The sequence below is a fragment of the Pygocentrus nattereri genome, chromosome 21, assembly GCF_015220715.1.
Source record: "Pygocentrus nattereri isolate fPygNat1 chromosome 21, fPygNat1.pri, whole genome shotgun sequence".
NCBI lineage: Eukaryota > Metazoa > Chordata > Actinopteri > Characiformes > Serrasalmidae > Pygocentrus > Pygocentrus nattereri.
In genome coordinates, this window is record NC_051231.1 from 320,001 (window position 1) to 344,787 (window position 24,787).

General features: G+C 42.3%; 1 protein-coding gene across 4 annotated transcripts in view; it reads left to right on the plus strand.

Moving 5' to 3' along the window:
- chd5 (chromodomain helicase DNA binding protein 5) overlaps positions 1-24,787 on the plus strand; it is a 131,457-nt gene that overhangs the window by 45,822 nt on the left and 60,848 nt on the right. For all 4 annotated transcript variants that reach the window (XM_037532257.1, XM_037532258.1, XM_037532260.1 and 1 more), the window contains exons 3-11: positions 4,088-4,279; positions 4,365-4,483; positions 10,580-10,821; positions 12,951-13,063; positions 14,281-14,407; positions 17,750-17,916; positions 20,797-21,015; positions 22,700-22,906; positions 24,561-24,772. In XM_037532257.1, coding sequence (XP_037388154.1) covers positions 4,088-4,279; positions 4,365-4,483; positions 10,580-10,821; positions 12,951-13,063; positions 14,281-14,407; positions 17,750-17,916; positions 20,797-21,015; positions 22,700-22,906; positions 24,561-24,772 — 1,598 coding nt within the window. The remainder of the gene's footprint in view (positions 1-4,087; positions 4,280-4,364; positions 4,484-10,579; positions 10,822-12,950; positions 13,064-14,280; positions 14,408-17,749; positions 17,917-20,796; positions 21,016-22,699; positions 22,907-24,560; positions 24,773-24,787) is intronic.

The following is a 24,787-nucleotide window of genomic DNA, read 5'->3' on the forward strand; positions in this document are numbered from 1 at the left end:
TGAACTTGAACCCTGCCTGCAGCGTCCTTCACGAACCCAGGGGTAGCGCATGGCGTGCTACGTTGGTGCCTGGCAGAAGGATGCTGGAGGCAGCCCTCACGGTCTGTGGGACCGAAGGCAGCGTCCAGGATGTGCCGTCCCCACTCACTCACAGTTCTCTCCCCGCTGTCCTCACCGGGGTTCTTCCTCGATCATAGTTCCGGCCCTGCCTTCCGGTTCTCGCCGCCGTCATCAGGTCCCGGGGGGGCAGGTGCATGCCATAATGATGTATAGACATAAGTGACATGATTTTCTAAACTACAGCAAAAACACACCTACAGGAAACAAAGTCAGCTGACTGAACGATCTATCTGTTGTCAATCCAGCAACCATGTCTTTGCTCAAAATGCTAGTTAATGATACCCTGAAGAAAAGCCAGCTGCTTGCTAGACAGCATTTAGTCTGATTAGAGTAATTCTGAGAGATGTGGGAGAAACTTCAGCCAGACTTCTCAGATGTGTGTATGTCTTTACTTCCTCTCAGGTTCACAGCTTCCTCTAACTCTACTGTCTTGCAGTAACGACACTCTTTTCACTTCAGTCTGAATGCCCGGTAGTAGGATGTGTGGAAAAAGCCCCGACATTGCTGCCTTAAAGCTGTCATGAATATACACACACACACACACACACACACACACACATATATATATATATTTATATTACATTATTTTACTTTGCAAATTTTTTACTTGATTGTTTCAAATTTTAGTTTGCCTTATTTATACTTATATTTATATTGAAACTCAAGTCAATCCAGGCTTTATTGTCATGTCAGCTCTACTCCAGTACACAGTAAACGAAACAGTTCCAGGATCAACACACGAGCACAAGTCTGAGAAAACACAGTAAACACAGTGCAGACAACACAGTAAACGCAGCGCAGACAACACAGAAAACACAGCGCAGAAAACACAGTAAACACAGTGCAGACAACACAGTAAACGCAGCGCAGACAACACAGTAAACACAGCGCAGAAAACACAGTAAACACAGCGCAGAAAACACAGTAAACACAGTGCAGACAACACAGTAAACACAGTGCAGACAACACAGAAAACACAGCGCAGAAAACACAGTAAACACAGTACAGACAACACAGTAAACACAGCGCAGACAATACAGTAAACGCAGCGCAGACAACACAGTAAAAGCAGCGCAGACAACACAGTAAACGCAGCGCAGACAATACAGTAAACACAGTGCAGACAACACAGTAAACACAGCGCAGAAAACACAGTAAACACAGCGCAGACAACACAGTAAACACAGCGCAGACAATACAGTAAACGCAGCGCAGACAACACAGTAAAAGCAGCGCACACAACACAGTAAACGCAGCGCAGACAATACAGTAAACACAGCGCAGACAATACAGTAAACACAGCGCAGACAATACAGTAAACACAGCGCAGACAATACAGTAAACACAGCGCAGACAACACAGTAAACACAGCGCACACAACACAGTAAACGCAGTGCAGACAAGACAGTAAACACAGCGCACACAACACAGTAAAAGCAGCGCAGACAACACAGTAAACACAGCGCAGACAATACAGTAAACACAGTGCAGACAACACAGTAAACACAGTGCAGACAACACAGGAAACACAGGGCAGAAAACACAGTAAACACAGTGCAGACAACACAGTAAACACAGCGCAGACAATACAGTAAACGCAGCGCAGACAACACAGTAAAAGCAGCGCAGACAACACAGTAAACACAGCGCAGACAATACAGTAAACACAGTGCAGACAACACAGTAAACACAGTGCAGAAAACACAGTAAACACAGTGCAGACAACACAGTAAACACAGCGCAGACAATACAGTAAACGCAGTGCAGACAACACAGTAAACACAGCGCAGACAATACAGTAAACACAGCGCACACAACACAGTAAAAGCAGCGCAGACAACACAGCGCAGACAATACAGTAAACACAGTGCAGACAACACAGTAAACACAGCGCACACAACACAGTAAAAGCAGCGCAGACAACACAGTAAACACAGCGCAGAAAACACAGTAAACACAGTGCAGACAACACAGTAAACACAGCGCAGACAATACAGTAAACACAGCGCACACAACACAGTAAAAGCAGCGCAGACAACACAGTAAACACAGCGCAGACAATACAGTAAACACAGTGCAGACAACACAGTAAACACAGTGCAGAAAACACAGTAAACACAGCGCAGAAAACACCGTAAACACAGCGCAGACAACACAGTAAACACAGCGCAGACAATACAGTAAACGCAGCGCAGACAACACAGTAAAAGCAGCGCAGACAATACAGTAAACACAGCGCAGAGAATACAGTAAACGCAGCGCAGACAACACAGTAAACACAGCGCACACAACACATTAAACACAGCGCAGACAATACAGTAAACGCAGCGCAGACAATACAGTAAAAGCAGCGCAGACAACACAGTAAACACAGTGCAGACAATACAGTAAACACAGTGCAGAAAACACAGTAAACACAGCGCACACAACACAGTAAACACAGCGCACACAACACAGTAAACACAGCGCAGACAATACAGTAAACACAGTGCAGAAAACACAGTAAACACAGCGCAGAAAACACAGTAAACACAGCGCAGACAACACAGTAAACGCAGCGCAGACAACACAGTAAAAGCAGCGCACACAACACAGTAAACGCAGCGCAGACAATACAGTAAACACAGCGCAGACAATACAGTAAACACAGCGCAGACAATACAGTAAACACAGCGCAGACAACACAGTAAACACAGCGCACACAACACAGTAAACGCAGTGCAGACAAGACAGTAAACACAGCGCACACAACACAGTAAAAGCAGCGCAGACAACACAGTAAACACAGCGCAGACAATACAGTAAACACAGTGCAGACAACACAGTAAACACAGTGCAGACAACACAGAAAACACAGTGCAGAAAACACAGTAAACACAGTGCAGGCAACACAGTAAACACAGCGCAGACAACACAGTAAAAGCAGCGCAGACAACACAGTAAACGCAGCGCAGACAATACAGTAAACACAGTGCAGACAACACAGTAAACACAGTGCAGAAAACACAGTAAACACAGTGCAGACAACACAGTAAACACAGCGCAGACAATACAGTAAACACAGCGCACACAACACAGTAAAAGCAGCGCAGACAACACAGTAAACACAGCGCAGACAATACAGTAAACACAGTGCAGACAACACAGTAAACACAGTGCAGAAAACACAGTAAACACAGCGCAGAAAACACCGTAAACACAGCGCAGACAACACAGTAAACACAGCGCAGACAATACAGTAAACGCAGCGCAGACAACACAGTAAAAGCAGCGCAGACAATACAGTAAACACAGCGCAGACAATACAGTAAACGCAGCGCAGACAACACAGTAAACACAGCGCACACAACACATTAAACACAGCGCAGACAATACAGTAAACGCAGCGCAGACAATACAGTAAAAGCAGCGCAGACAACACAGTAAACACAGTGCAGACAATACAGTAAACACAGCGCAGACAACACAGTAAACACAGCGCACACAACACAGTAAACACAGCGCACACAACACAGTAAACACAGCGCAGACAATACAGTAAACGCAGCGCAGACAATACAGTAAAAGCAGCGCAGACAACACAGTAAACACAGTGCAGACAATACAGTAAACACAGCGCAGACAACACAGTAAACACAGCGCAGACAACACAGTAAACACAGCGCAGACAACACAGTAAACACAGTGCAGACAATACAGTAAACGCAGCGCACACAACACAGTAAACACAGCGCAGACAACACAGTAAACACAGCGCAGACAACACAGTAAACACAGCGCAGACAACACAGTAAACACAGCGCAGACAACACAGTAAACACAGTGCAGACAAAACTTCTGAAGAGGAATAACAGTAAAATTCGTATGCAATTTTCTGTGATGTGCCATCAAACCTGTCACCAACCGAGGCTCAGAGAAAAAACTGTGATGTGATGCATTTAGTGTCTGTTCATCCATTTGTCCTCAGGCCAGCATTGGTGAGCGTGAGGACATGTCGGACAGAGACGATCATGGACACCGGTCAGAGAGCGAGAGCAGCAGCTATGGCACACTGAAGAAGAAAAAGAAGAAGCCCAAAGAGAAGAAAGAGAAGAAAGCCAAGTGGAGAAAAAAAGACGAGGATGATGATGATGATGATGATGATGATGGAAATATGAAGGTAATGCAGTTTTAGTCAGTCTAGCTCCACAGTACTGCCTTGGTGGCAACTTCAGAGCTCCTTTCGTTCTTCTTTTGAACTTCAGGAGCCCAAGTCTTCGAGCCAGCTGATGGAGGAGTGGGGTCTGGAGGACGTGCAGTACGCCTTCTCTGAAGACGATTACAAAACCATTACCAACTACAAGGCTTTCAGCCAGTTTCTCAGGTTGTCTATAAGCTCCTTCTTGTATTATGCTTCATTGTCTTTCATTACACACTGCTTTATCCTCAGATCTTCGCTGTGTTTTGACTGCTGGATCATACACATGGATGCGATGGCGTTTTAGGGCCACTATTAATGAAAATAAAAATAGTAGACTTTGAGAATAAAGTCGTAATATTTCGAGAAAAAAGTCGTTTTTTTTTTTTTTTTTTTTAGAAAAAAGTGGTAGAATTACGACAGTAATGCGGCGTTAATACCAGGAAAGGTCAATATTGTGGCCAAAGGTTTTGTAAGGGAAGCAGCACCTCCTGGTGTTAAATGAGGGGCACTGAGTTGGTGGAGCTTCACTTTCATATCGATTCACCCATAAAGGATGCTCAGCCCCCCCGTCTCTCCTGCTCATCAGCGCCAGCCTGGTATCAGTGTAAGACCCGGCTGAACCGGCTGAGCAGGAAACCGTGTTTATCTAGAATAAAGAGACGGACGGACTCGGAGGAAACCGTCTGTCTGCGGTGTTGAAGGAGAACCTCAGGCAGGGTCGTCTACACGGCTATCGGGGGCTTCATTCACCCCCACCCCCCCACCCCCCATTCAAAGAGGGCATGAAGTTTCACAGACAGTGAGGATGAAGATCAAAATGATCCACAAAGAGACTGGAGTGAGTGGAGCTCCGGCGCCAGGACAGCAACCGAGACCCCAACACGGTATGGCAGCCCCCCTACAGCACAGCAGCCCACTCTATCCTACAAATATGAGGACGTTTTTCTCAAAATATTATGACTTTTTTCTCGTAATATTACAACTTTATTCTCAAAATAGTCAAACTTTTTCCTCAAAGTATTGCTATTATTTGCAATATCATGACTTTTTTTCCCGAAACATTACGACTTTATCCACCAAATATTACGACTTTTTTTATGAATATTGTTCTTGAAATATTATGACTTTATTCTCAAAGTCTACTTTTTTAGTTTTATTAACAGTGGCCCTAAAACATCGGCATACGTGGAAGCCAAGAAGTTCAGACCGTTGACTTTACTGTGTGTTGCTGCTGCTGTCCTCACTGTTGTATTCCACTGATTTTCCCAAATTTCTGCAGATCATTTCATTCATTCAGACACACAGTGGTTTGCTGTTGTTTGGACTCCGGTTGCTTTGCTGTGTTGGTGATAGGAACCAGAGCTCACAGTGTCTACAATGCAAACAGAGCTATTTTACTCTCAATCCAAAATGACCACTGAACCCACATCCATCTTCCGAGTTTTCATAACGTCGCTGTCCAAAGAAAATCTCAGTTTTTGATGATTTTTTTCTTTTTCTACATTATTTCAACAAACAAGCTGTTCTTCATGTCATGTGAAAATGTCTTGAGGAATGGACCAGTAGAAATGCTCCAAAATCACTTGGAATAAAAGTCTCTCTTTATAAAAATAACTCTTTACATTGACTTACATTGAAAGGTAAGAGAGTTTTTGGCTTCTCCTATAAAGTCACTATTTTGGAGACTATTATTTTCTTTGGATGGTGACAATATGTACTGTTAGTACAAACAGCGGGTTTTCCCTTAAACTATATGTTTTCCTTCATGTACTATATTTATTAAATAGGGTTAGAAATTTCCACGCTGTACTGGACGCTGGCCCTCTAGGACCAGAGTTGTGCACCACTGCAGTAAACACTAGCGCAATCAATTAACAACGCTGGTATCAAAGATGCTAGTGAATCAGTCGCCGCTTCACAAAAAAAGTATTCAGTTACACTAGTAATTTGTAAACTGTCTTTTTGGTATTTAATTGAAAAGTCCAAAGAAGAGCTATTTAATATTTTACCTTATAATTCACCTTACTGATTTTTTATTTTTTTTTGCTAATTCCAAATTTGATGCCTGCCTCTATCTGCAGTCCATATCTTTATTAAAAGATTCAGAGAATCTGGTGAAATGTCCAAAAACTAATATTGAATGCCTGTGAATATAACCACATTGGAACAGGAATACACCAGGACACGGTTCATTGCTACATGTAAAAATGCAAATTAAGGCTCTACTGTGCAAAGCGGCAGCATAATATCAGTGACATCCAGAAACACCACTGACTTCTCTGCTGAAGCTCATCTGAGATGGTCTCACAAGTCTACCTGTCAAACTGTTTTTGGAAATAATGGACCAGTTCAAAGTCTAGTGTCTGTCAAGCTATAGGTGTGTTAGTGACAATGGCATTTTGGAGCAACATTTACTGCCATCTAGATGACGTCTTTTTCAGGGATGTACCTGCTTATTTCAGCAAGACAATGCCAAGCCACTTTTTACACATTACAACATCGTGGCTCCATAGCAAGTGACTACGCCATGCAGGCTGTCCATACCTCGCTCCCACTGAAAACGTAGGGAAAAAATTCCACTTTCACAGCTACAGCAGTTGGTGTCCTCAGTTCCCACATGATTCCTGAACACTGTTAAAAGGAAAGGTGATGTAAAACAGTGGTAAACATGCCCCTGTCTTAGCTTATCTTTTCTGGAACATGTTGCAGGCATCAAATTTAGAATAAGCTTATATAAAACAAAAAACAATCAAATAAATTTGCTGAAATAAAACAAATGTTTTAAATCGAATGCAGGCTGAAAAGGACTTGCACATCAATACTGTCTGTTTTTATTCCTTTTTTTCCTTTCCTAAACTTTGTGGAATTGTAAAAATCGGTTTGTAAACTCTTTATAAAAATTGAAAGCTGATGGAGCGAAAACAAAACTTTTATTTGTGGAGATGCAAATCATTTTTTGAGAAAATTGTAAAGAACATCAACACCTATAAAAAGAATAAATTCATAAGACAGAAAGAAGGTAGCGTAGATTTGTTGTTCCTCATTCTGTCTGTTTTACATCACATCTACAGCATCTTTTGCCTGAACTTGGGCAAAGACGGTCTACCATCATCATAGAAATGCTGGACTTTACAGGACATACATATATTTACTTTCCTGCTTACGTAAATGTAGCAGCTGAAATATAAGTAGCAAAAGAAACACAGTAATGTTTTTCTCTCTGATCATCAGAATCCATCCAAATCGGATCCATTTTGACCCCTCGGTCAGCTTCTTCCATTGTCATATTGACACTGACCTTCTGCAAACACCTTCTGTGGAACACAAAACATGGAGAGATACTTTGAGTTATTCTGTTTCTAAACTGTGGAGCTCAGTTCAGCTTTTATTAGACAGTCGAGCTCAGAGCTCACTTTTAAATGTGAAAATGCACACCTGAAAATGCAGCTCTTTCACTCAGCACATATTTTACCTCTTAAACCCCTTGGACTCACCGGTGGCTCCAAAAACGCTCTTGGTCCTGTTCTTCATAACGTTCATATTCCATAAGCTCCATTCAGAAGCTGGGCGTCGTGTGAGGCTGTAGCTCTTCTCTCCAGTCTAATAGACGGTGATGTCATTTTAAACCCTTATAATAAAAGAAGCTGAACTCAGTTTGTTTTTCTACTGAAAGTCAACCCATCCATCCATCCATCAATCCATCGTCATCTGCTTATCCGTGTCCGGGTCGTGGGGGCAGTAGCCTAAGCAAAGAGGCCCAGGCCTCCCTCTCCCCCACCACCTCCTCCAGCTCTTCAGGAGGGATACTGAGGCGTTCCCAAATCATTTGAGAGATATAATCCCTCCTACGTGTCCTGGGTCTTCCCCGGGGTCTCTTCCCCATCGGACATCAGAGGTGTCCAGAGGCCATCCTTACCAGATGCCCGAACCACCTCAACTGGCTTCTCTCAACGTGGAGGAGCAGAGGCTCTATTCCGAGCCTCTCCCAATTCGCCGAGCTTCTCACCCCAATCTCTAAAGGAAAGCCCGGCAACCCTGCGGAGAAGTTCATTTCGGCCGCTTGTATCCATGATCTCGTTTTTTCGGTCATTACCCAAAGCTTGTGACCATGGGTGAGAGTCGGAACATAGATTGACAAGTAAATTGATAGCTTTGCCTTCTGGCTCAGCCCTCTGTTCACCACAACGGACAGGTGTAGGGTCCGCATTACTGCAGACGCCGATCCACCTGTCAACCTCTCGCTCCATCCTTCCTTACTTACTTGTGAACAAAATCCCGAGATATTTAAACTTCTCCGCTTGGGCCAAGTATTCACTTCAACCTGGACAGAGCATTCCACCCTTTTCCAACTGAGGACCATAGTCTCAGATTTAGAGGTGCTGATTTTCATCCCAGCCGCTTCACACTCGGCTGCAAACTGGTCCAGAGAGAGCTGGAGGTCCCGACTTGATGACGCCAACAGGACCACATCATCTGCAAAAAGCAGACGTGAAATTCTGAGGCCACCATACCGGACACCCTCCAAACTTGACTGTTCTGAGAAATTCTGTCGATAAAAGTTACGAACAGAATCGGTGACAACGGACAGCCCTGGCAGAGTCCAACCCTGACTGAAAACCAGTCCGACTTACTGCCAGCTATACGAACCAAGCTCCTGCTCTGTTTGTACAGGGACTGAATGGCCCGTAGCAATGAGTCCCTCACCCCGTACTCCCGGAGCACTGAGGCACCTGTTGGTTTGCCAGAACCTTATCATGCCTGTCAATAGTCTTTCTCCTTGGTCTCACCAAACTCCTCCCACACCAGTTTTTGCCTCAACAACCACCGAAGCCGCAACCCGCTTGGTACCCATCTTTTGCCAACCAGGCCTAATAGAACTCTTTCTTCAGCTTGACGGCTTCCTTTATCTGAGGTGTCCACCAATGGGTTCGGGGATTGCCGGCATGACAGGCACCTACAACCTTGCGGACACAATTCCGATCCGCTGCATCGACAATGGAGGCATGGAACAGGGCCCACTCGGACTCGATGTCACTGGCCTCCCTCGCTATGTGGTTGAAGCTTTGTCGGATGTGGGAGATCTTTCTGATAGGTTCCTCTGCCAGACGTTCCCAACAAACCCTCACAACTCATTTGGATCTGCCAGGTCTGTCCGGCATTTTCACTCGCCATCTGATCCAGCTCACCACTAGGTGGTGTTCGGTTGACAGCTCCACTCCTCTCTTCATGTGTCCAAAACACATGGTCGCAAATCCAATGACACAACTACGAAGTCGATCAACAAACTGTGGTCTAAGGTGCTCTGATGCCATGTGCACACACCTTTTGTGAAAGTTGACCTATTTTTAGAGCCCAAATCTGGGCTCTAAACTATAAACAGATGGTGTCTCTTCAGTGATCTGCTCTGGAAACATTACTTTTAGAAAACAACACAAAGAGCGTCTGAGAATTTTTGAGAAATAAATAAATAAAACAAAAATTTACATTTATTTCATGCAGTTACTGAATAATTTGCCTTACGATTTATTCACAAAAAGTTAGATGGACACACCAGAACATACCCTGGAGAATAAGAGTTAAAAAGCTTTTTAGATTTAAAAAAAATATTATTATTATTGTTGTTGTTGTTGTTGTTGTTACAGACAAGAGCATGGCTGATAGCTGCTAAACGTGTCCCAACTGCAATACATTGTTGTGATCCTTGTTTTCTTCTTATTTAAACTTCCCTTGTCCACCTTCTCTAACGTGCAGCTCTTCTGGGTTTTGCTCGACTTTGGTTTCCATTTCACTGAATGTTGCAGTTCCCTCACTGCTGAAGCCACAACAGTGCGCTGTCTGTGTTTAATAATCAGGACTGGAGTTTTGTGTATTGTATTACAGAGATTTCTGCATGAGAGCAAGAGCATAATCTCCCTGTGCTTTACAGTGAGACTTTGTTTACAGTAGCAAAAAAGTTTTTAGGAGTTCTGCAGTCTGTGTGTATCGAGAGCTTATTGCTTAAACTTTTGGCAGAACAGTTTTCCTTTTGATAATTGAAGAAAATATTTATGGATTTCAGTTTGTTTTTGTATGTTAGTGATTGAACAACTGTTTCTCTCAGATATTTGCTTGCGTAGATATTTTCCTGTGTTTTAAATACTTCTGCACTCATCAGTGATTGTCTTGCGTTAACAAACCTGGTAAAATAGCATCCAACAGGTTTGTCAGTTTGTGCATTGTTGTTTATTAAGTCTTTCACGCTGTTTTACTGCTAACCGTTCTGTTTTACATGGTGCTCAGGCCCCTCATCGCCAAGAAGAACCCTAAAATCCCAATGTCCAAGATGATGACAGTGTTAGGAGCCAAATGGAGGGAGTTCAGCGCCAACAACCCGTTCAAAGGCTCCTCCGCCACGGCCGTAGCTGCCGCTGTGGCCGCTGCAGTGGAAACGGTCAACGTGGCTCCTCCCATCTCTCTTAGCAGTATCCAGCAACTTTCTCCAACGGGGCCAATCAAAAAAGCCAAAACCAAAGAGGGGAAGGGTGAGTTGTTTTTTCCCCACCACTAACGTGGCTGTTTTATTCTGGAAGGTGTTTCAGGGAAACAGTTTGGTCCGGGTTCAGTTGCTCAGCAGTGGCTAGTGGTCAGCGCGGTTTCTCTGGGGCTTTTTGATGTCACGTCAAGGTTGTTTCTAAGATTTTGGTTTCAGATGCCAGGGGAGCAGTGAAGGGGATCGTTTGGTAAAATCACTTCTTTTCCTGTTTGTTAGTTTTGAAACATTTCTTTGCCTCTTCACCTTTACCATAGCCACCATAGGAGTGCAGCATATCCATGCAGTGCAACCATGGAAACAGTTGTACTGTAACTATGCGCTGTTAGCATAACCATGAGTAGCAGAACCAAGGAGATGGATGTAGTGTAACCATGGGAACATGTGTAGTGTAATAACCATGAAAACCAGTGTAGTGTAACAGTGTAATTGAGTCTAGCAAGAAAATGAATGTAGATTAACCATGGAAATAGCTGTAGGGTGTACCCGTGTTAATGAGTGTAGCATAACCATGAGTAGCAGAACCAAGGAGACGTGTAATGTAACCATGGGAACATGTGTGGTGTAACCATGGAAATAGGTCTTGTGTGTAACTATGGAAGTCCAGCATCATCATGGAAATAAGTGTAGCATAGCCATGACATACCGTAACCATGAGCAGCAGAACCAAGGAGACGTTGTAGTGTAACCATGGGAACATGTGTGGTGTAACCATGGAAATGGATGTTGCATAACCAGTGATGTTGTTGTAACCCGTTGGGCCATATATTAACGGTGCACTTGTGCTTTAGTTGGATTTTTACCATTTAGCCTGTCTTATAATTCTGTTTCTATCAGCTGGTGAGGAAAATTCGATTTGCTCTATTTTGTAATTTTGTAAAAGTAAGATTTGGAAAGTCTCTAGTGGAATTTGTGCCTGTTTATCTGTGCCTGTGGTTATGAGATGACAAAAAAAGGTTTGCTTGCTATTGTTATTGGTTCTAATGTGTTTGTGTGATTCATAAATAACCTTTGTACACAGTATTACAACATTAATGCGTAATAACATCACTCTCATTTTTTGAGACAGGTTACTTTCTCTGTCCAGAGCAGAACTTATGCATGTTATATACCGGTCAGCCATAACATTCTGACCACCTCCTCGTTTCTGCGCTCACTGTCCACTTTATCAGCTCCACTGACTGTATAGCTGCACTCTGTAGTTCTACAGTTACAGACTGTAGTCCATCTGTTTCTCTGATACTCTGTTACCCTGTTCTTCAGTGGTCAGGACCCCCATGGACCCTCACAGAGCAGGTACTGTTTGGGTGGTGGGTCATTCTCAGCACTGCAGTAACACTGACGTGGTGGTGGTGTGTTAGTGTGTGTTGCGCTGATCTGAGTGGATCAGCCACAGCAGTGCTGCTGGAGTTTTTAAACACTGTGTCCACTCACTGTCCACTCTATTAGACACTCCACTTTGTAGATGTAAAGTCAGAGACGGCAGCTCATCTGCTGCTGCACAGTTTGTGTTGGTCATCCTCTGGTCCTTCATCAGTGGTCACAGGACGCTGCCCAGAGGACCCTGTTGGCTGGATATTTTTGGTTGGTGGACTATTCTCAGTCCAGCAGTGACATTGATTAGCACACCACCACCACGTCAGTGTTACTGCAGTGCTGAGAATGACCCACCACCCAAATAGTACCTGCTCTGTGAGGGTCCATGGGGGTCCTTAGGTGGACAATGAATATAACAACAAGGAGGTGCTCATAATGTTATGCCTCATTGGTGTATGACCACTGAAGAACAGGGTAACAGAGTATCAGAGAAACAGATGGACTACAGTCTGTAACTGTAGAACTACAGAGAGCAGCTATACGGTCAGTGGAGCTGATAAAGTGGACAGTGAGCGTAGAAACGAGGAGGTGGTCAGTGTTGTGGCTGATTTGTTAACTGAAAGACGCCAGTAAGGCTGAAATTAGGGGGGATTGTCAGTGTGGCATCAGTAATAGATTTTACAGCAGATGCTGATATTGGGCTGTTTTGTTTATTGTATTTGATGTATTTTGTGTTGGTCTGTAATTGTGGTGAAGTTCTGCACTAAAACTGAAGCTGAAGCGTCTCAGTTGGCTGTGTCACAGGGCCTGGAGCTAAGAAGAAGAGTAAGCCGGTGAAGGACACAAAAAAGAAAGTGAAAGCCAAGAAGCCCAAATCAAAGGCAGGCCAGAGCGGCAAGAGGAAAAAAGCCTCTTCGGTAAGAGCGGCTTCCCACGGCTTAACCTGAGTCACGTGGAGGACGCTCCGCATGACTCTCGGCGCGCTTTCTGTTTTTTCCATGTGTGGAATGTTTAATCGTGATAAAGGACGTTCTACACGTTGTTCAAAGCCAGTTTAACATACTGAATGTGCACATATGTGACATACACTATACATTCACTGAATTCTGTATTGACCCACTTATTAACGGACATTGTGCTCATTATATTTTATTGATATGTTACCTGGTAACCACAGCTAACAAACTTCACTTTTTGGTGAAAGAATACTATTATTAACAATAAAACCACTATATGATTATTGTTATTATTTAATAAATAGAATTATCTTACATAGTAACATTTTATTTGGGTAGTCCACTGTAAACACTTATCTTGCAATTAATGTACTTTCTACTAATAATCTGTTAAATTGACACGAACCTTAACCTCAACCCAAAACCTAAACCCAACCTTACCCTGGTTCTAAGTCTAGCCCTGGCACTAATCCTAAACCTAATTCCAACACTGTTGAGAATTTGACTTTCAACAGGTTGTAGTTAATAAACTGAATGTCTGTAAAGAATTTATTAGGGGCTATTTATAATACAAATTATTTTGTAATTATTGATTTGCTACTACCTATATAATTTATAATATATATCGCTGTTGTCAGATGAAAACATCGTAACTCCAAAATTTACAGGAGAAGGATAAAACCTATTTTACTTTTAATGTAAGTCAATGGAACCAGACGTCTTTCTGGTCAGTTTCGGTCATTTCTTTTAGTCAATTCATCATGAAATTTACATACAATGTAGAGGGTAACAGGTATTTTCAAATTAAAACTGGAAAACGTCAAAAATGGAGATGTGAGGTTTTCTTCTGGCACCAGTGATGTGTAACAGTTTTTACTGTACATTGGTTATTTTACCATATTGCATTTTCTAATTTGTGCCTAACAACATCTTAACTGTGGTAAATCACTGTAATGCACAGCTTCTTATGCTTATTTGCTCATTGCTTTATTTTGGTCTCAGGGTCGTGTGACATTGAGTCAATTATCTGTTTAGTTTATGTTTGTGGTTTTATATTTGTTTATGTTTTTCGTGCAGACTTTTATTATATGTTGTCCCAAATAGGAACCCCAGCGTTTAGCCTGTCATCTGTCTCACAAGTTGTATATTGTTTAATTTTTTTTTGTGTCTCTTCACAGAGCGAGGAGGATTTCTTAGACGACTTCTCAGACTTTGATGATGTCAGCATCCACAGTGCCTCTGTTCGTTCCGACGCCTCGGGGGCACCCAAGAAAAAACCCCGCCGAGGACGCAAAAAGAGGAAAAGTAAAGAGAAGCCTCTCTTCAGGCGCTTCCTTCTTTCCCTTGTTGAATTTTTTTCTTGTTTAATGTTTGGTTGTGTGTGAATGTATTCAGGTATCTGTGTGTGCGGAGATGAATTCTTACATTGTATTCAAAGTCTATTACACATTTATTATTATTATTATTATTATTATTACAACATATCTCATTGTATCTAATATGTATAATGTCTTATTGTGGATGAACAACAAATGTAGGGTTTTGTTCTGAAACACAGTGTACCAGAGGTCACTAATAGGCTGACCGTGGTCCGAGTCCAGACCCAGACACTATCCCATGTGGACCTGGACCTGTAACCGATAAACTATGGAGAATTATTTAATTTTGATGGGGTGGTCTTACTTTCATCAGCGTAGCTTTTTAGTCTTTATGGTAGATTTAGTGGCCGGAGACTCACAGACCAATCACATGCGCTGTAAACATCACACGTGACGCTACTCAGCCAATCAGATCAGTGCATTATGATGAGCTCTGAGACTCGAGTGAGTGACGCCCCACAGGGGAGGGACGAGGAGAGAAACAGCAGTCAGAGAAGAAAGTGAGTCAGAGGGAAGTTATTCCACATGACGTGATCTAAAAAGAGGAAACTGACAGTAAATGTTGTTGAAATCTGACCGAACTGGACTTTATTTGATCTGATGTTCAGTAAATGTTGTTGAAATCTGACCGAACTGGACTTTATTTGATCTGATGTTCAGTAAATGTTGGTGAAATCCGACCGAACTGGACTTTATTTGATCTGATGTTCAGTAAATGTTGGTGAAATCTGACCGAACTGGACTTTATTTGGTCTGATGTTCAGTAAATGTTGGTGAAATCTGACCGAACTGGACTTTAATTGATCTGATGTTCAGTAAATGTTGTTGAAATCTGACCGAACTGGACTTTATTTGATCTGATGTTCAGTACATGTTGTTGAAATCTGACCGAACTGGACTTTATTTGATCTGATGTTCAGTAAATGTTGGTGAAATCTGACGGAACTGGACTTTATTTGATCTGATGTTCAGTAAATATTGGTGAAATCTGACCGAACTGGACTTTATTTGGTCTGATGTTCAGTAAATGTTGGTGAAATCTGACCGAACTGGACTTTATTTGATCTGACATTCAGTAAATGGTGAAATCTGACCGAACTGGACTTTATTTGATCTGATGTTCAGTAAATGTTGGTGAAATCTGACCGAACTGGACTTTATTTGATCTGATATTCAGTAAATGTTGGTGAAATCTGACCGAACTGGACTTTATTTGATCTGATGTTCAGTAAATGTTGTTGAAATCTGACCAAACTGGACTTTATTTGATCTGAAGTTCAGTAAATGTTGGTGAAATCTGACCGAACTGGACTTTATTTGATCTGAAGTTCAGTAAATGTTGTTGAAATCTGACCGAACTGGACTTTATTTGATCTGGTGTTCAGTAAATGTTGTTGAAATCTGACCGAACTGGACTTTATTTGATCTGATGATCAGTAAATGTTGGTGAAATCTGACCGAACTGGACTTTATTTGATCTGATGTTCAGTAAATGTTGGTGAAATCTGACCGAACTGGACTTTATTTTATCTGATGTTCAGTAAATGTTGTTGAAATCTGACCGAACTGGACTTTATTTGATCTGATGGTCAGTAAATGTTGGTGAAATCTGACCGAACTGGACTTTATTTGATCTGATGTTCAGTAAATGTTGGTGAAATCTGACCGAACTGGACGTTATTTGATCTGATATTCAGTACTGTTGTTGAAATCTGACCGAACTGGACTTTATTTGATCTGATGTTCAGTAAATGTTGTTGAAATCTGACCGAACTGGACTTTATTTGATCTGATGTTCAGTAAATGTTGTTGAAATCTGACCAAACTGGACTTTATTTGATCTGAAGTTCAGTAAATGTTGGTGAAATCTGACCGAACTGGACTTTATTTGATCTGAAGTTCAGTAAATGTTGTTGAAATCTGACCGAACTGGACTTTATTTGATCTGGTGTTCAGTAAATGTTGTTGAAATCTGACCGAACTGGACTTTATTTGATCTGATGATCAGTAAATGTTGGTGAAATCTGACCGAACTGGACTTTATTTGATCTGATGTTCAGTAAATGTTGTTGAAATCTGACCGAACTGGACTTTATTTGATCTGATGGTCAGTAAATGTTGGTGAAATCTGACCGAACTGGACTTTATTTGATCTGATGTTCAGTAAATGTTGGTGAAATCTGACCGAACTGGACTTTATTTGATCTGATATTCAGTAATGTTGTTGAAATCTGACCGAACTGGACTTTATTTGATCTGATGTTCAGTAAATGTTGTTGAAATCTGACCGAACTGGACTTTATTTGATCTGATGTTCAGTAAATGTTGGTGAAATCTGACCGAACTGGACTTTATTTGATCTGATGTTCAGTAAATGTTGGTGAAATCTGACCGAACTGGACTTTATTTGATCTGATGTTCAGTAAATGTTGGTGAAATCTGACCGAACTGGACTTTATTTGATCTGATATTCAGCTGTCGACTGTATAAGATTTTCCGACTCGGCTACTTCAGTAAACAGTGCATGGCTCTGAGTCACGACTCAAGACTTTATGATGTTCTGGACCTTCGCTTGAGGAACTTTTCTCCAACTGGACCTTATTGAACTTTAATTAAAGACTCCTGCATTATACAATAACAATTTTCAAGATTTTTTTTTTTGGGCTTTGCACAAGAAATATCAATGATTTAAGTTAAGTGACACTTTTTTAATCCCACAAACGGGGAAATTCCACCTCCGCATTTAACCCATCTGTGAAGTGAAGCACCACATACACACTAGTGAATACGCACACACACTAGGGGGCAGTGAGCACACTTGCCTTGAGCGGTGGGCAGCCCTATCCACGGCGCCTGGGGAGCAGCTGGGGGTCAGGTGTCTTGCTCAAGGACACCTCAGTCATATGATTAATATTTCCTTCATTAGGGAAAAATGGCTTCATTTATCATTATGTGTCAGCTGTTATTGTTTTAGTAGAATAAATTTTAATAATATTCAGAAAAAGGTAAATAGTCATTTTTGGGCCAAACTGGCAAAATTTTGGCATAATGTTTTCTTGTTCATTGTTCTTAACAAGTTTTAATGCAGGATTATTTTGTGTCTCTTGTCTACGTCCCACTACTCTAAACACTTTCCCATTTGTGTTCATTGTGTTTAAAAAAAAATTCCATAATAATGAAAGTGCGAAATGCAATGAATCGTTTCCTAAAGGCTCATAATCGAATCGTTTGAAGTCTCTGAAGATGAACTGTGAGTTTTCCCTGTTAGGAGAGGATGGAGACGGATATGAGACGGATCATCAGGATTACTGTGAGGTGTGTCAGCAGGGGGGCGAGATTATTCTGTGTGATACTTGCCCCAGAGCCTATCACCTGGTGTGTCTCGACCCGGAGCTGGAGAAAGCCCCGGAGGGAAAGTGGAGCTGCCCCCACTGCGTGAGTGACCTGCACTGGACTTTACAGTAACAAACACACAGCTGCTTATCTGAGTGGTCAGTCCTGTCCAGCACACTCAGATAGACCCGATAACGTGCAGCTGGTGCATTTGGGTAATGTTATCGATTAAGGTGCGCATGAGGGTCATTTCAGGACGGGTTTGTGCACATCAACATTTACATGAACTGAATCAAGTTGGAAAGATCGGATCAGAGGAAAAATCTGAATTGAGCAGAGGCTTTTAATCTGTGGCCAAAGTGGCTCAGATCTGTTTGGAAATGATCAGATTAAAGTCAGATAGTCAAAAAAATCACATTTCTGCCACTTCAGTCTGATAAGGTGACCGTTGCCTGTCATGTGCCATCCTCGATCAAATACATATCAGATTCCTGGCCATGTGACCTTAATGAGAACCGTCAGATCGGAATTCATGTGTCATTTTTCACTGCACTGGGACCATCATTCAGGGTGGACGTAGCAACAGTGCCTCCCACTTGTTTTTGCTTTAAAGATATTCAAGTCCAACAATTGAGTAGTTCCTGCTAGTTGTAACGATGGGGAGCGGTGTTGAGGCGGACGCATGTGAGGCAAGCGAGAGTCATTATGGGCAAATCCAAAATCAGGGTCAAGCCAGTCCAGGTTTAACGAGTCAGCACGGAGAAATGGAGAGAAAGACATCATGAGATAAACACAGAATACAGAAATCCAAATACTTCAAACCAAACATCAAACATATCAAACAAAGACACAGTTCCAAGCCGCCTTCTTCTGATGAGGGGGCTACACAGAAACACCTGAACGAATTCATGTTTCTGACTTTATTTACATTTTCTACTTTTTTAAATAATTTTAATTTATTGAACATGAGATAAATTCATATAACTGAATGTAAGTTATTCAGTTAACTTCAGATGGTTGTTCAGAATTCTAACTTGGCCATAAATAGTGGTAAACAGTATATTTAAATAAAATTGTGGAACTTAGATATTCATGTTTTTAGTGTTTGATGTGTTCTGAGTACTGAGGCAGATTTGGTGGACTATAACATTTTCACGACTGTTTAACAGTTTTATTTTAACAGAAGTTTACATTTACACGTAAAGCGTTTGGCAGGCGCTCTTACCCACAGCAACTTACAGTTTCATTTTTACACAGGTAGGTGAGGGTCATGTTAGGAGTCTTGCCCAAGAACTCTTATGCAGTGGTGGAGAGTAACTGAGTATCTGAGTAAATGTAATTAGTGTCTGTACTTCAGTATTTTTGGTGTATCTGTACTGAAGTTTCTCCGTTCTGGGCGACTTTTTACTCTAGTCTAATATGCACTTTTCACTGGGATTCCTAACAAGAGTCTTCAACAACTACAGTACATTCAGAACAGTGCTGCTCGGATCCTGATGGGAGTACGGAAACATGAACACATCACACCTGTCCGTCACTCTCTCCACTGGCTTCCCGTCCCCGTAGGGTTGAATACAAGGTCTCCCTACTCACTTACCAGTGCGTCCATGGAAATGCTCCTCCCTACCTGAAAGAACTTCTCACTCCACAAACCTCATCACGATCTCAGCACCATGGGTGATTGGGCTTTTTGCTCCGCCCTTGCTGACCCTTTGAGGGCACCACAGACAATTGAGAGTTTTATAAAAGGATTAAAAACATTTCTTATGATTCTTAATTAACTTGATTGGTTTTATGTCGGTTTATACTGGTGATTTTACTTTGTAGCACTTTGAGATTTGTTTCAAATGTAAAGTGTAAAATTTATTTTTATTAATATTATTAAATATCGGACCTTTTCCTCCACTACATTTCAGAGTCTAATATCCGACTTTTTCCTCCTACATTTTGAGAAATCTGTCGTTCCCTTTGGTTTCTGTGTGTATAAAAACGTCACATGTCAAAACGAAAGAAGCGCAAAGCCAGAGCACCAATCAGGGCCCAGCGGTCACTTTGTTTAGAGCTGGTTTTGACCTGTTGGTCATACCGACCCAGTGCAGCACGCGGTTCAACGTCAGCGCAGCAGCGTAAAACTTTGGGAGAGTCTGTTCAACATAAATGATGAACTAACCTAACTTTGTGTAAATAGAGCTCAATATAGAAATATGTCCACATATGCAGTCGAGACTGACGCGGCTTTTTTCTGAATTTCTACAAACACCAGTTCATTTTATAGTAAATGAGTTTGGGCTGGTTTATGTTTATGAACAGACGCCTACAGATCAACATAGTAAAGGAGCTCATCTGTGATCCTGAGTTTAAAGCCAGTTTTTATTCAACTTAAACTTGGAACTAAGTTGTAAATAAATCTGAAACTGAAACTTTGCTTGTGTGTAAAAAGTGATTTCAGAGCCACTCGGTTCTCCCTGATGGAAACTGTTTACCTTCAGTGTTTTGTGCTTCTGATCATTTTAATCGACGTCAGCGTCACTAATTAATGACCTTCTATTAAAAGACTGGTTTACCAAGAGAGACGCTGGAGGACTTTCACCTGAAATGAGTTCATGAAGCCAGTCTGGTTATAAAAATGATAACAGGACATCAGAGCCAGAATTCCTCTTTTAGTACTTTTACTTTATACTTAAGTACATTTGAAGGGAAATACTTTAGTACTTTTACTCAAGTGGAGGTCTAAAGGAGGAGCTTCTACTTTTACTGGAGGAATATTTTACCTTGGGGGTCTCGACTTTAACTCAGGTACAGGGTTTCTGTGCTTCATCCACCACTGTTCTTACTGGTATAGTGTAGGATGATCTATATCAATCCCAGGCAGGCATTGAACCCCATTCTATAGTGTAGAAGGTGGAGGTCTTACCCACTTCACCACACCTACCACGATTTCCTCAACATATTTTTTTTAAACAAGCTCATGTCATTTTTTAGGAGAAGGAAGGCATTCAGTGGGAGGCCAAAGATGATGAGGAAGAGGAGGAGGATGCTGCAGGTGAGGAAGAGGATGACCACATGGAGTTCTGTCGAGTGTGTAAGGACGGCGGGGAGCTGCTGTGCTGTGATACATGTCCCTCCTCCTATCACATCCACTGCCTCAACCCGCCGCTGCCCGAGATACCCAACGGAGAGTGGCTGTGTCCGCGATGTATGGTGAGGACATGAACACTGACAAACACAGACTACAAACCTTTTTGTGAAGACAGAACCTCGTAGGAGAACCGAACCGCTTTGCCAGACATGGATTCATTGCCATTTGACCCAAATTCTGTCAACATCTATGACACAAAAACATTCCAATCCAAAGTCTGTTACTCATGAAATATTCACACAGTGTTTGTGTTTACATGCAAAGATTTTTGCCAATTTGATGGACTACATTCTGATTACACATTAAGACTGATGTGTTTATTCTCACTCTGCTCAATAATCTGATGGAAAATCTCTGTTTACATGCTCACTACAAGTAATCAGATCCGAGATGACGCACATGTGTGGAGAGCCACTTAGTGTAGACGTTACCATGACAACCAGCATCCCGTGAGTCCAGTCAGAGTGAGATGAGCAGCAGTGAGCAGTGATTGTGTTTTTAACTGCTTTAAAATGACGTCAGACTCAGGAAAACGTCCTTCACACGTCCTTATTAAAGAAGGCCGAGAGGAAGACGTCGTGCTCTGAGACGCATAAGCTGGACGTCCGTCCCGCCGCCGTCTTTTAAAGATCAGAGCATGAACTTCGTCTCCTCTGCAGACCAGTTTCTGCTCCGCCGTGTTGAACGGTATAAACTCTCACTGTGACGCGACGCTCATGCAGAACGGACTGAAACTTTCCGATAGGGAATGTAATCGGATACAGGCGCTTACACGGATATTATTCTTATATTTAATGGATTATTTACAGGATTACCCACCTTGTTCAATCGAAACTGTATTCTGAATGTCCTCAATCAGACTAGACTATTCAGATTGAGGTGTTAACATTGACGTATTCTATTCCGATTGAGCTATTAGTCAGATTTTTGACAGATCATTGGGCTGCATGTACACGTGGCTAATGTAAAGGGCAGCTGGCATTTTTAAATGATTAAAAAAAACTTAAATGGTTATGAGTTATGAGGTTTCACTTATAACGCTGTTGTTGGACGGAAGCCTTGCATCTCCAAAATGAAAACTATAGGAGAAGGAAAAAAACATACTTTACTTGTAATGTAAGTCAATGTAACCAGAATTTTTTTTATTTTTTAAGTTATTTTGAGTTGTTTCTTTTGGTCCATTCATCATGAAATTCAGACACAACAGAAAGGGCACCTTTCTGAAAAACTGAAAAACAACAAAAATGGATATACAGTGTTTTCTTCCGGCAGCAACGGTATGTAAAAGTATGCAGAGTAAACTTGTACAGTAATTGTTGGTGAATATGTGAATAGTGCACTAATACTAGGATATAAAGTACAGTACAGTGCAGTGAGGGGTCCAGCAGGGTCACAGGTCCTTGGGCCTGCTGTTGCAGCAGCGGAGGCTCCTTTAATCCCTGCCATATAGGAGGAGGGTAAAAAGTCCATGGTTAGGATGATGTTCCTCGCTCTGCCCAGGCAGCGCTTATGGACAATAACTGGGCACCTGTGATGCATTTTAACCTAGGATAAAAGGATTTTAAATAGGAAGTCACAGTATCACATCATATAATCAAAAACTAGGTCTTAACTGCATCTGTGAAAGGGCCTAATAAGCTTTACATGGCTGGCTTTAGTTTTGATTATATTTCTTATTGTGGACATTATGAATGTTTTCAGTGAAATCAGATACTGTGCAGTTATGTCTCTATTATCCTTCCACAGTGCCCCCCTCTTAAAGGGAAAGTTCAGAGGATTCTGCACTGGATGTGGGGGGATCCTCCGTTACCCCCCGAAGTTCCTCTGGCCCGGGATGGAGAGAAGCCGGAGCCTATGGCCAAACCCCCGCTAAAGGGCCGACCGGAGAGGCTGCTGTTTGTTAAGTGGGCTGGACTGTCCTACTGGCACTGTTCTTGGGTCAGCGAGTTACAGGTGAGGCTACATTTATTTTTTAATGATATCCTATATTTACACTGATCAGGCACAACGTTCTGACCACCTCCTTGTTTCTACGCTCACTGTCCACTTTATCAGCTCCACTGACCGTATAGCTGCACTCTGTAGTTCTACAGTTACAGACTGTAGTCCATCTGTTTCTCTGATACTCTGTTACCCTGTTCTTCAGTGGTCAGGACCCCCATGGACCCCCACAGAGCAGGTACTGTTTGGGTGGTGGGTCATTCTCATCACTGCAGTAACACTGACGTGGTGGTGGTGTGTTAGTGTGTGTTGCGCTGGTGCGAGTGGATCAGACACAGCAGTGCTGCTAGAGTTTTTAAACACCTCAGTGACACTGCTGGACGGAGAATAGTCCACCAACCAAAGTATCCAGCTGGCAGCGTCCTGTGGACGGCGTCCTGTGGGCAGCGTCCTGTGGGCGGCGTCCTGTGGGCGGCGTCCTGTGGGTGGTGTCCTGGGGGCGGCGTCCTGTGGCCGGCGTCCTGTGGGCGGCGTCCTGTGACCACTGATGAAGGACTAGAGGATGACCAACACAAACTGTGCAGCAGCAGATGAGCTGTCGTCTCTGACTTTACATCTACAAGGTGGACCGACGAGGTAGGAGTGTCTAATAGAGTGGACAGTGAGTGGACACAGTGTTTGAAGACTCCAGCAGCACTGCTGTGTCTGATCCACTCAGACCAGCACAACACACACTAACACACCACCACCACGTCAGTGTTACTGCAGTGCTGAGAATGACCCACCACCCAAACAGTACCTGGTCTGTGAGGGTCCATGGGGGTCCTGACCTCTGAAGAACAGGGTAACAGAGTATCAGAGAAACAGATGGACTACAGTCTGTAACTGTAGAACTACAGAGTGGAACTATACAGTAATTGGAGCTGATAAAGTGGACAGTAGAAACGAGGAGGTGGTCAGAATGTTACGCCTGACCGGTGTATATCAGTCCTAAATACACAGCGTGTTTAATTCTCTAGGATAAAGAGATGTTGGAAAATGATGATGTAAAAATTAATTATTATTGCTTTGGTACATAAAGCCAAAAAAAACTGTTTGGTAAAATACAAGAAAAATTAAGGTTATGGGTCATTTAACCCTTTGTTGCATCATGTTGCCCCAGGGCAACAAACTCATCTTCCTCATTTTACAATAATATTATACATATTTAAAGACAACAATAGGGTAACAATGAAAAGCAGAGTTTGAGTAAGTCAATGAAAAGCATGTACTTGGTCATACTGCCTCTTAGTGGGTACATTATACCTCTTTTTTAATGTTTAGTATGAATTTATTGTTATGAGAATTTGCAGAAACATGTTTGTTGCCTTAAATTAACATTGTGTGACCGTGGGATGGATTGGGAACAGTGGAATGGAACACAGCTCTATAATTTTTTCCCCATTGGAGAACAATGAAGCCTCAAGGCAACAAACTCCAAAAGGACATTTTTGTAGCGTTTCTGAATTTAATTATCAGGTCTGAAAAAATAAATTAAGGAGCATTTTATCCAAGAAAAGTGAGCTGAAAATGTTTTAATTGCTCTCATAATGCCTGCAGTAGAGGGTTAAAGCAGATGTGTTTATATTTCTGTCTTACCAGAAAGTCTGTTTCTCTGTCTTTGCAGCTGGAGCTGTACCACACGGTCATGTACCGGAACTACCAGAGGAAGAACGACATGGATGAACCCCCACCATACGATTACGGCTCTGGGGAGGAGGAACTCAACAATGAGAAAAGGAAAAGTAAAGACCCCCAGTACGCCGCTATGGAGGAGCGTTTCTACCGCTATGGCATCAAACCTGAGTGGATGATCATCCATAGGATCCTCAACCACAGGTTAGGCAGGCTTAT